This window comes from Lepidochelys olivacea, assembly GCF_965140295.1.
Source record: "Lepidochelys olivacea isolate rLepOli2 genome assembly, chromosome: 7".
NCBI classification, from domain to species: domain Eukaryota; kingdom Metazoa; phylum Chordata; order Testudines; family Cheloniidae; genus Lepidochelys; species Lepidochelys olivacea.
The window spans coordinates 111,558,936-111,571,642 of NC_140417.1; the positions used below are offsets into that span (position 1 = coordinate 111,558,936).

Genomic DNA, 12,707 nt, shown 5'->3' on the forward strand with positions numbered 1-12,707 from the left:
TTTACATGTGAAAGGATAATCCTTTTAAGTTCAGCTGAAACTTATATCTTTCATTGACTCAAAAGACATAAATAAATAGAACATGACAATCCTGTTAACTCTTTCACAGAGATACACACATAATGCACAATGGCTTATCATGTAGCACCCCTATTCTACAGATGATGAAGGGGAAAGCTCTCATGTTTCCATATGTGGAAGTTATCAAGCAACTTAGGAAACTACACAAGCATTTAGTAGTCTTGATCTAGCAGTTATCGGTGAATTTATGGGAATGATTTAGCCCTTCAGACTGAATTGTGAGAAAACAACTCCTGCTGAAGTGAGGTTTTTTCCTCATATTACCGGCTGTTCTGATACTGACATTTAAAGGGTAAATACTTTATTCAGAACTTGGCAGAGGGAATTAACTACATGACTCATGTGGGTTTCAATGGCTGAAATCCTTGGGAATTGTGTGTCTAATTCCCTGTGCATCATGCTAAACATTTATCCCCTTACTATCTGACTGAAAAAATTGTCTGGCTTTCTGACTGCTATTTGTCCCGTTTATAGGCTAAACCAAAGCCTCAAGAACACTGACAAAAATCACTTACAGTACATACAGTGTGGAGCAAGTACTGTAATTTAGTTATCAAAGTCTTATATGCTAGAATGGTGCCTGACCAGCTTACAGCATCATGCCTATTAAATGCTAAAAACTGTAATTTAACTCTTTATTTAAAATTGCCATTTCATAATAAATTCAAAATATAGTTAGCAGCTGGTGAACTACTGTTTAACTATCCAAACACAGCTGGAATGTGTAGATGGAAAATGTCAGAGAGAAAAAGCATACCGATGTGGTGGTGTGAGCTTCTGGAAAAAATATTTTACAATTTTGTGTGTGTCAAATTAATCAGATTCATAGAATTTAGGTGGACAGACGTATTAGATCATGCAGTCCATCTCACACAATCAATGCAGGATTGTTAGGTGCTTGCTTACCATGATAAGCACATATAAGCAGATAAAATTCCCTAGAATATATTTTCTTAGGGCTCGCTTGTTCAGTCTATTTTTAAAAGTCCTAGATAACATGGTTGCCATGGTATTTTCTGATAGCCATTCTAAATTTGGTATGTGATTAAGTTTAAAAACCTGAAAACTAAAGAATTCCTTTCCATCCTTTGGTTTTACATCTGTCATATCATTATATTCCATTATCTCTCCGCTGAGTCATTGGTTAGCCAAGCTACACACATTTAGATAGTTCAGTTTTTCCATACATTTTTAACTTCATTGTTTTTGCTCTTCCCTAAAGAATTAAATGAAAGTTCTAAGATGCTGAGAATTGAACACTTGTGTAAGTTTCCCATCGTTATAGTGTGTCTCTGAGAGTGGGGAAATTGAAAATTGATCCCAGCTTCCACCAGATTCTGATTCGGTCACAGTTTGTTTCATGTGCAATGTGGCTAGAAGGCAGCCAGATATCCAAAACATGTGAGATACATGTGGAAATACCATTATTTTGAATGGGGAATTGTGTGTGCCTATCATATGCAATGCTTCGAAAATGTAACCCAGGCTGTTGTCATTATACTGACACTAATAAGGTCATTCTGGATACTGTGGGTAGGCATTTTCACTATAAGTCAGATCAGATACTCAACGTATAATTAATTAAAATTAACAGCAAGGGGGAAGGAATGCAGGCCAAAATAGGGAAGGTCAGGTTAAAGGATATTTAGATAAGTTAGAAGTACTCAAGTTGGCAGGGCCTGATGAAATTCATCAGAGTACTTAAGGAACTAGCTGAAGCAATCTTGGAACTGATAGCAATTATCTTTGAGAACTCATGAAGGACAAGTGAGGTCTGTCAAGACAGGAGAAGGGCAAACATAGTACCTAATTTTAAAAAGGGGAGCAAAGAGGATCTGGGGAATTCATGACTAGTCAGCTGAACTTTGATACCTGGAAAGACACTGGAACAAATTATTAAGCCATCATTTTGTAAGCATCTGGAGGATAATAGGACTATAAGGAATAGCCAGCATGGATTTGGCAATAACAAATGATGCCAAACCAACCTAATTTCCTTCTTTGACAGGGTTACTGGCCTAGTGAGTAGGGGGGAAGCAGTAGATGTGATATATCTTGATCATAGTAAAGCTTCTAACGAAGTCCGTCATGGCATTTTCATTGGCAAACTAGGAAGGTGTAGTCTAGATAAAATTATTATAAGATGAGTGCACAACTTTTTGAAAGACCCTACTGTAGTTATCAATGGTTCATTACCAAACTGGGAGGTTGTATCTAGTGGAGTTTCTCACGGGTCAGTCCTGGATCTGGTACTATTCAATATTTTCATTAATGACTTGAATAATGAGGTGGATAGAGCGCTTATAAAATCTTCAGATGACACCAAGCTAGAAGGGGTAGCAAGCATGTTAAAGGACAAGATAAGAATTAATTTAAAAATACCTTTATAAATTGGAGAGTTGGTCTGAAGTCAACAAGATAAAATTCAATAAATACAACTGCAAAGAACTTCACTTAGGAAGGAAAAATCAGATGCTCAAATACAAAATGGGGAATAACTGGCCAGGTGGTGGTATTGCTGACAAGGATCTGGGTGTTACTGTGGATCACAAATTGGATATTAGTCAACAATATGATGCAGCTGTGAAAAACGGTATTGTTGTTCTGGGGTGTATTAACAGGAATGTCGTATGTAAGACATGGGAGATATTTGTCCTGCTCTACTCAGCACAGGTGAGCCTCAGTTGGAGTACCATGTCCAGGTCTGCATGCCACACTTTAGGAAAGAGGTGGACAAATTGGAGAGAGTCCTGAGGAGAGCAACAAAAATGATAAAAAGTTTATAAAACGTGATCTGTGAGGAAAGGTTAAGAAAACTGGGCATCTTTAGTCTTAAGAAAAGAAGACTGGGTGGGAGGGGGCCTGATAACAGTCTGCAAATATGTTAAGGGCTATTATAAAGAGAACAGTGATCAATTGTTCTCCATATCCACTGGAGATAGAACAAGAAATAATGGACTTAATCATCAGCAAGGGAAATTTTGGTTCGATATTAGGAAAAGGGTATATATAAAGGTAGTTGAGCTCTGGAATAGCTTCAAAAGGAGGTTGTGGAATCCCCATCGTTGAAGATTTTTAGGAGCAGGTTGGACAAACACCTGTCAGGCATGGCCTAGATTTACTTGGTCCTGCAATGGAGCAGGTGTCTGGATTTGATGACTTCTTGAGGTCCCTTCCAGTCCTATATTGCGGTGATTCTATGGGGAACCCATAACTCAGGCTCTGATTCAGAAAAGCCCTTAAAAACATGCTGAAGTCCATCCCTGTTCAGGCCTAACTGCTTTCCTGAATCAGAAGCTCAAGCCCAGGCTTACCTGGAAATACGTGAGTAGTCCTGTTGAAGTCATTTGAATAGTCTTTAGTGTTGGAGAAAATTCTTTGGTGTGGTGAATATTGCACAGGATTTTCAGTAAAGATATGCGGGTGCTGTTCTGTGTGATAGTGGGTTCTTTATGAATGGCTATACAGAGATTCTTTAAACCTCACATCACTCATTTACATAAAGCACAAAGTGGATTTGAATGTGCATTCACAGTACTCCTTTTCCCTTTTACATATTTTATTATTAAAAAGGGCACCATCAGCATAAGAATCTCAGATGGGTTTGTAAAGCCACATAAAGGATTTAAATTTAAAATGTAATTAATTTATAATTAATAGGAATTGAGGATCCACTTTGGGAGTCCCACCCAATCCATCTGTCTGAAATTCCCTCTATACTTAAAAGCAGCTGCTAAGATTTATTGTAACTAAATGACATTAGAGAAAAATATATTTTTCCTCTTTTTTTCTCCCCCCACACTAAGTTCACTTGACAGCACTTATATATAGTCTCTTTCACTGTCTCCCCTTTATACTGGGGTAGCTTCCCCCATTGATTGTGTGGATCTCTCACACAACAACAGAAGAGGAAAAACTTCTTTTAAAGAATATGACTGTAAAGCTGCAAAAAATTATCAAAGCGATGCAGAGTAAAGAGTAGAAACTGAAATTTTTTTTTTTTTTTTAATTGACCAGATTTCCAGTTGATGTGATGTCCCTTTCACAACTAGGAAATGTAGCAGTCACTCTGGTTTCTCCTTAAGGCTCCAATCACTGTGTATGAAGAGTTTAATAATATGCAGCTGGGCATTCAATTCTCAGAAGTTGCCTTGATTGTAGAAATTGTATGCAGCTAGATCAGTGTTCTTGGTGAAGATGAGTGTAAAAACTACCACTAACCAAGTGTGATAGCAGGTCAGCCATTGAGAAGTGCTGCCATTTTGCTTTTGAATGAATCAGTGGCTTTCTTTGCAGGCAAAACTTCTGTTTAGGACTCTGGTTTCAAATCACCCACTAGCAAATGGGGAACTGCTTTTGCTGAGAACTCATTCTGCTTTTCTGTTGCTCTCATGCAGTTGATGAACTCCAGAAACGAATACACAGGTCAGAAAATCCAGCACCGCCGCCTCCGCCCCCACCGCCACCTCCGCTTCCTCCTCCCCCTCCCAATCCAATTCGGTAAGTGTTCATCCTCCAAGAAGTACTCAAGTTCAGTGGCCTGTTTAGACAGTGATTCTGAGGGAAGGAGGGGTGCGCTGGAGGGTAGGGATAGGATATAGAGGGCCCTAGACAAATTAGAGGATTGAGCCAAAAGAAATCTGATGAGGTTCAACAAGGACAAGTGCAGAGTCCTGCACTTAGGACGGAAGAATCCCATGTACCACTACAGACTAGGGACCAAATGGCTAGGCAGCAGTTCTGCAGAAAAGGACCTGGGGTTACAATGGACGAGAAGCTGGATATGAGTCAACAGTGTGCCCTTGTTGCCAAGAAGGCCAATGGCATTTTGGGATGTATAAGTAGGGGCATTGCCAGCAGATCGAGGGAGGTGATCGTTCCCCTCTATTCGACATTGGTGAGGCCTCATCTGGAGTACTGTGTCCAGTTTTGGGTCCCACACTACAAGAAGGATGTGGAAAAATTGGAAAGAGTCCAGCAGAGGGCAACAAAAATGATTAGGGGACTGGAACATATGACTTATGAGGAGAGGCTGAGGGAACTGGGGATGTTTAGTCTGCGGAAGAGAAGAATGAGGGGGGATTTGATAGCTGCTCTCAACTACCTGAAAGGGGGTTCCAAAGAGGATGGATCTAAACTGTTCTCAGTGGTAGCAGATGACAGAACAAGGAGTAATGGTCTCAATTTGCCGTGGGGGAGGTTTAGGTTGGATATTAGGAAAAACTTTTTCACTAGGAGGGTGGTGAAACACTGGAATGCGTTACCTAGGGAGGTGGTGGAATCTCCTTCCTTAGAAGTTTTTAAGGTCTGGCTTGACAAAGCCCTGGCTGGGATGATTTAGTTGGGGATTGGTCCTGCTTTGAGCAGGGGGTTGGAGTACATGACCTCCTGAGGTCCCTTCCAACCCTGATATTCTGTGATTCTATGATTCTACCTCTTTGATCTGAATTTGAAAGGTTGTTCTTCCTGTTTATCTGATCGCTGTAGTTAGACTCCTTTGTGACCTAGAGAAGTGCGTATCTGAATCACTGCTGTTAGGGTATCCTATGCAAGCAAAAGGGTTGGGTTTGGTCTGTCTGCCTCTCCATCCAGTGTGGATGATGGAAATAGCTAAATTTGTGGGATCCCAGGTTTTAGGTAGGATAATCAGGCTTCTCAGCATCCAACAGATTAGACAAGTTTTTCATAGTGGCACCCAAATCCCACTGAAACTTACTGACAGGTGAGGCACCAAATCCAGCAAAGCACTGAACTGCGTGATCTTTTAAGTGCTTGAAGAGGCCTACATTAAGACTATTCACATGCTTAAAGTTAAGTATGTGCTCCAGTGCTTTGCTGGATTGCTCAACTCACTTAGACTCCTGTGAAAATCTCAGCCTAGATGCCTACAATTAGACACCCGAGTAAGTGGCTTGATTTTTCAAAACTGCAGAGCACTTGCCGTCTGCCAGTGAAGTCATACTTCAGATGCATTTTTGAAAATCTTGGCCTTTGCTTTTTGCTGTTAATAGATTAAGAATGAAATTTTCTGTCATACTGCACATCTGCAAATCTTGTTAAGTTATTGGAATAATGTACAAAAATTCCAATGCTTAGCAATGAAAATTCAACCTGTTCTGTCATTGTTTAGCTGATTCTGTAAAATATACTTTTGAACAGCCGTATTTCGACTCTAGCTGCTTTTACCTTTCATTAGCTCATGTCACTTGTTTAATTCTTTTACACAATCCCAACTACTTTATTCACTTCCATTACAGTTATATACACATTTGAATAGAATGTTTAGTAAGTAAATTCCTTCCATGCCAGGAACAGAACTGCACCTCTTGAAAGACAAATTCCATAGCTAATCAGGGTGGATGACACAAACTATTTAAATGCCTGAAGTAGCTAAAGCAGAGTAACTTTTACATGTGATCTGAAACTCAGATGAAGGAATTTCAAAAGTGCAAAGTAACTGTCATACACAGCTACCTTTGCAGGACATATTTTATGGATTGCTTTAAAAGTTGGGAGTTAAATACATCATTATTTTAGGATAGGGTTCTGGATCTTTAGTTTGGTTCTTTTCTTTTCAATAAGGTGTAATGATCTGATATGGAAAATGATCTGGTATGGAAAATTTCAAGCCTAGACCTTGGAATTGGTGATGAGAGAAACACTGAAGAGTGTCTTAACGTTGGAAGTAGCTAAATTGTGACGTAGATTCTTTTTGTGAAGGCTATGAACAATTAAACAGGAATGATTGCAGACAGTCTATTTCATCTTAAGTGTATCATCTACTGTCTGTAGAACCAAAAGAACTTGCATATTATGTAACAGCCCAGATTGACAGAAAAAAACAAAATCCGTAATGACACATAGGGGCAGTAAGTGGGTTCTTTTCTGAAGTTTATTTTTAATTTTATACATGCGCGCATGCTACAGCTGTCATGACAGGTAGTTCAAAGAAAGACAGCAACAACAATGTAAGTGTAAGTAGAGTATTCATCATCAACTTACGATTATTAAAATATAAATGGGTATTTCAAAACTTGACATGAACCAGATGTAAATTATTTTACCTTAATAAGGAATCAGTATTATTTAATGAAACTGTATTTTTTTTTGTCTGGCTGTCTCCTGGACTGGAAAAAAATGTTTTTCTGAAGCATTCTTGGGATGTTTTCTCATAGTATATGAGGAATATACCAATAAAATTTAGCCATAGAAGATTATGTAGCAGTGTAAACATCTCTACAGTGTTTTTGGTAAAAGGGTACATTGCCAAGTTCAAAGATACAATTTTAAAAGCAAAAGTCTTTCTGTGTTGTTAATAACTTAAACTAAAACTGAAAGAGTATTAAAGAGATAATTTTCTCTGAATTGTATAGGGTGGCTGTTTCCTTTTTGCATTTCTCTTTCAATCTGGACAATGAAAATAGACTGGTCAGTTTCACATTCTGTTTCTGGTCAGTTTCTAGTTTTTCACTTTTAGGTTTCATGTGTTAGCATAACTGTGAAGTGCTTGTTTTGCAAACACTACAGAAGAATGTTTTATGTTTTTTCTAATCAATGGAATTAAACACCTCTTTTGGTCATAAGTTTATTTTAAAAATAACCCCTAAATGCTGGTGGCATACTTAGCCTTAAGATATCTATTTCACAGTGCATATCATGGTGGGGTTTTTTATTTATTTATTTTTGAATAGAATGCATAGGCTCTGCTTTTTCTTTTGATCTGGTAAATGTAGGCTAACAAATATTCATTGAAAAATGAGGGAGTGATATGATCACCCTCTTGCAATGTCCTCTAGAGAATAATGCTTGCCATTAATATGTGCAATTCGGTTTTTTTGCTGTGCGGGAGGGCTTTAATTTGTTACGTGTCACAATGCCATGTTACCTTTTAATACCCCGATCTTAAGTGTTCTGCATGTTGCCTGGCAACAATAAAAGAAAAGTAAATAATATCTTTGTATTTTTAGGGGTGCTTCGCCTCTGCATGGAAATGATTAACACCTCTTTTGTAAATAGGAGAACTATAAATCAGTGAAGCAAACATTCAATTCTGGCTCGTTTTACAATATATGACTTACGTTCAGGGTTAATGTTAAAAGTATAGATGTTGCTCATAAGAGAAAGCAGTGTGACTATCTTCATTTTAATTGTCCTGAAAAGGTCCCTTATGTCCATGATTCGTAAGAAGTCTCATCCTAGCAGCAGTGTGAGCAAAAAAGAGAGAGCTCCTCAGCAAGAATCAGGTATGGCTCATCCTATTTCAAGCAATGTGGGTCACTTATTAGAAAATTCAAACAATATTTGTGTGAAATTAAAAAGAATAATTAAAAATAATAGTTTTCAACAACCTATCCATTTTGGAAGCATTCGCCTCTGGCACCAGTTTTAATGCAAAACAGGTTTGTAAAGACTAATGATGGTTACCATCCATTCGTAGTAATAGGATAGCGGCACGTGGAGGACCAAATGTGCAAAGTGCTGTGCATACGCATAGTAAGAGATTGTGTCTGCCCTGAAGAACATACATTGTAAGACCCCAGTCCTGTAAACAGTTACACCCAAGCTTAACTTTATGCAGGTGAGTAGTCCCATTAATCCTTGTGCACATAAAGAAAGTGCATAGGTAATTATTTGCGGGATTGTTACTGTTTTCCCATTGTGTGTAATGGTCTGCAGGAGTGTGGCCGAAATAGACAAGACAGAGTGAGAGTAAGGAAGTTGTATGGTTCTCATTTTACAGATGCGGTAACTGAGGCGCAGAGCCTTTAAGTGATTTGGCCAAGGTCATACAGGAAGTCTATGGATGTTAGCTGTTTACCAGCCCATGAAAAATGAGATTGGTGATCTTGGTCCAGTTACTAGTAGAGAAATGACCTTTTAGCTGTATATCTTATAAAGAGCTAATCTTATTTTCCAGCAACTGTTCAATAATGCTCGACCTATGTTGTCTTCATGTATCATGTTTTTTTAACTTCAAGCGTTTTAGATGTTTTGATTATACCTTTTCGTTGACTGTTACTAGCTGTGATTGCAGGAAATACTGTGAATAGTACACCCCATTCTTCCATTATTTATTAGTAAACTTTTTAACAGTTCTGATCTTTCTTCAATCACACACAAATTGCTTCTTCCCTTAATGGTTGAGTGGTCATAAAAAGAATAGAAAAGGTCTCTCTTGCTCTGGTTACTGTATCTAACTTCAGGCTTATTTTGACCCTTGTTAAGGACTTACAATGAGTGGTTCCTATTTCTCACAGCCAGTTAAGCTTTTACATTTGAAACAGACTGTTTGGGAAATTAAAGCGTGGCATTAAATTGATATACAGTATAGGAACTGCACTTCTGTGGATCTTCAGTGTTACCAGGAGAGAGGGTCTACTTTACATGCCTGTATATTAGGCACCACAGCAGATTTTAATAGTGTTGACCATATTTCTCCATCTGTCTCTCTCAATTAGGTTGGCCTTTTTTGTATGCTGCAACTACATGGTTTTAGTCATGTCTTCTAGTGCATCAATATGCTAGTATGAAAAGCTCAAATTCATCAGATAGGATTTTCAGTTTTACTTGAACATTTCACAGGTCTGCTGTTGGGTCTCTTGGAAGCCAGATCGCTTGGTGGTATTTAGGTTTTTCAGTTTTGTATCAATGCCACATTGTTCTATTTTTTTTTCTTTTAGACTTTTGGGCACGGATTCACAAGATTCTTAAGCATGCCCATAACTTTTAGCACATTTAGTAGCCCCATTGCTTAAGTTAAACATGTGCTTAAGTACCTTGCTGAATCAGGGCCTTGATACTGCCTCATCTGTAGGCATCATTGACTTGACCATCTTGACCAACTCTAATGAAGCCAATGGGATTGTTTCCATTTACAGTGATTTAAGTGAGATCAGAATCTGACCTCCTGATTTAACCAGGGTTGCCAATTTCTTGGGGTCTGAAGACATGCAACTCCAACTGCTCAGGATCAGGCCCCTGGTTCCAGGTCTGCATTTATATACTGCACTATCTTTTTCTTCTGTTTGTACAGCACCTATCACAATGGGTCCTAGTCCATGACTGGGGCTCCTAGGTGCTATGATAATACAAATAATAAATAATAATGATCTGACTATAACAGGATGGAAAGGTTGAGGGCCAGATCATCAACTTTGTGTAAATTGTCATAGTTCAGTTGAAGACAATGGGGCTGTAACCATTTACACCAATTGAGGAACTGTCTGTAGGATCCTGCATATGATTGTGGGGTTCCTGAATCACCCTAAATCCAGGTGCTACAACTCTACAAAAAGATACAAAGTAAATTCTTCTGAGTTCTGCTAGCATGTGGATCATGTTATCTCCATCTGGACATACCTTAAAGTGATGTAAGGGGTGCCTCTCTGGGGCAGGGGAAGCTAGGGGCTGTGACAGAGGAGGTCCTATGGGAAAACCCCATGGACAGCCAAGATTTGAGTTAAAAACAAGGCTTATGTTTAAATGTAATTTTCATTTCCATTAATAATACAGCCAAACTGAAGATTGGATTATATATAGTGCGTATATATTCCACCTGCTCACATTGACATGAGGAATTTTTTCAGTTATACAGCTATCTGCATCGTACGTTAATTGTTGCTTGATCATTGATTTTTATGACTAAATTACTAACTATTTATAACTTGCAGCATGCTGTGAATGTTACTCTTTTTTATAATGTATCTCTTTAAAATGAGTGTTTTCTTGATGTTTCTTCCTAATATCTAGTATCTTTAACCTGACACGATCTATGCCTTATGAACAGGGGAAGAAGTAGGAGACCTGAAGAGACAAGCAGTTGAAGAAATGATGGATAGAATTAAAAAGGGAGTTCACCTAAGGCCAGTTAATCAGTCAAGCAGACCTAAGACAAAGGTTTGGAATAATTATACACTGATTTCTTTGTGTGTTTAGTCTTACACTGGGGGAAGCCTAGTACCGTAATGTATGTTGAAAACAAATTAAATGTACCATAATACATTCATCAGAGCACAATTTGGGGGCGGGGGTGTTCCTTTTCCTTTGCTGCTTGTTTGACTAGAATAACATAAAGTTGTGGGTTTAATTGTTGGACTATACACCATTCAGCCTAAAAGATTGAAGGAGGAGAAAATAGTAGAGAGAAGGTACAAAAATAAGGCAGTGATTCCCAAACAAGATGTGTTTTTAAAAAGTAAATCTAAAAGAGCTATTCCTGAATCACAGAAATTAGAGATGGAATAGCTACTTTGTCATTTCATTCATCTCCCTGCTAGTGCAAGATTTGCTCTGACAGTTTATTCTCCAGAGTTTTGTCTAGTGCAGTTTTAAATGACTCAGGCAACGGCTCAGTTCCTTAGAAAGCCTATTTCCCCATTCTAACGGACCTCAAGTTTATGAATTCTCTCCCCCCCCCCGATAGTCTTCAAATGTTGTTATACGCTTGCTATGCCTCCCTCTATGCCCAGGTGTACACATGTACACACTCAAGCCTGAGTTTTCAAAAGTGACTAGTTACTTTTGTGTGCCTCAGTTGCTAGGTTCCCGAATTGAGTACCCAAAATCATGAGTCACTTTTGAAGATAGAGGCCTTAGTCGTCATGTAATCCAGCTATAAATATTGTACTATTTTTATCTTCATGTTATTCCTCCAGCCCTTAAATGATTTTCGTTGATCCTCTTTGAACTTTCTCAAATTCATAATGTCTTTTGGTATGTGAAGTATCAAGAAAGGTCTCGGGTGCATTTGCCTTGATACAGAGAGAAAGTAAAAGAGAGCACCTTCTCAAGCCTAACAATACAATAGAGGCCACGCTTTTAGAAATCCTAAGCAAACATAACTATTAAGAAACTGAACAAAAATAACAATCTGAAAAGGAATGTGATTGGATTATTTAAAGGGAACGTTCCAAAAGACTTGATCCTTAAACAACACAGACTCATGTACTTTCCATCTCATCAGTATTTCTTTTCTTTCCCCTTATGCAAGACACAGCAGTAATGTGTGAACCTGCCTGCAGCAAAGTGTTGTTTAATGTCTGCATAAAAGCATAAAATGCTTGAAATAACCTGTACACAAAAGTAAGATAATGGGATAGTGGTTTTGAAGTGTTTATATTTAAGCTAAGTAAATCTTCTCTTGATTAAAGTAGCAATTATCTTAAGAAAATAAATGAAAAGTTAGCCCTGTGCCAAAAAGTAAAGCTTTTTCACCACCGTGAAAGTTTGATCCTAGAAATGCTGAGAGTCTTGCCAGCTCTTGTGATTTTGTCACAGTTCATGTGATTCTTGGTGTTTTTTTGTAAAGCTGCAGCTCCCAGAGTCATGTGATTATGTGAGACTCTGATGTTTTGTTTTGGGTTTTTTTAGAAAGTACATTTCTAATCCTTATGGTTGCGGAAGTGACCTTGAAAATATAATCCCAAGTGAAACGGAGAAGCTCAGAAACTAGTTAACAAATACAATGCATCCACGATGCCTCAGTATTTTTAAGCCAAACATTTTAAAAAGATCTCTCATGATTTTTTTTTAAGACCTTACTCGTGATTTTTGAATAATTGGGTTGACAATTCTGCACTTATGCAAACGAGTAACTTGGAACGCAGTGGGACTACTAATGTGAGAAG

General features: G+C 38.2%; 1 protein-coding gene across 3 annotated transcripts in view; it reads left to right on the forward strand.

The window, feature by feature from the left end:
- The window catches only part of SHTN1 (shootin 1), a 92,562-nt gene that overhangs the window by 59,236 nt on the left and 20,619 nt on the right, over nt 1-12,707 (forward strand). For all 3 annotated transcript variants that reach the window (XM_084634538.1, XM_084634537.1, XM_084634539.1), the window contains 3 exons: nt 4,479-4,581; nt 8,242-8,324; nt 10,868-10,977. In XM_084634538.1, the coding sequence (XP_084490664.1) occupies nt 4,479-4,581; nt 8,242-8,324; nt 10,868-10,977 (296 nt within the window). The remainder of the gene's footprint in view (nt 1-4,478; nt 4,582-8,241; nt 8,325-10,867; nt 10,978-12,707) is intronic.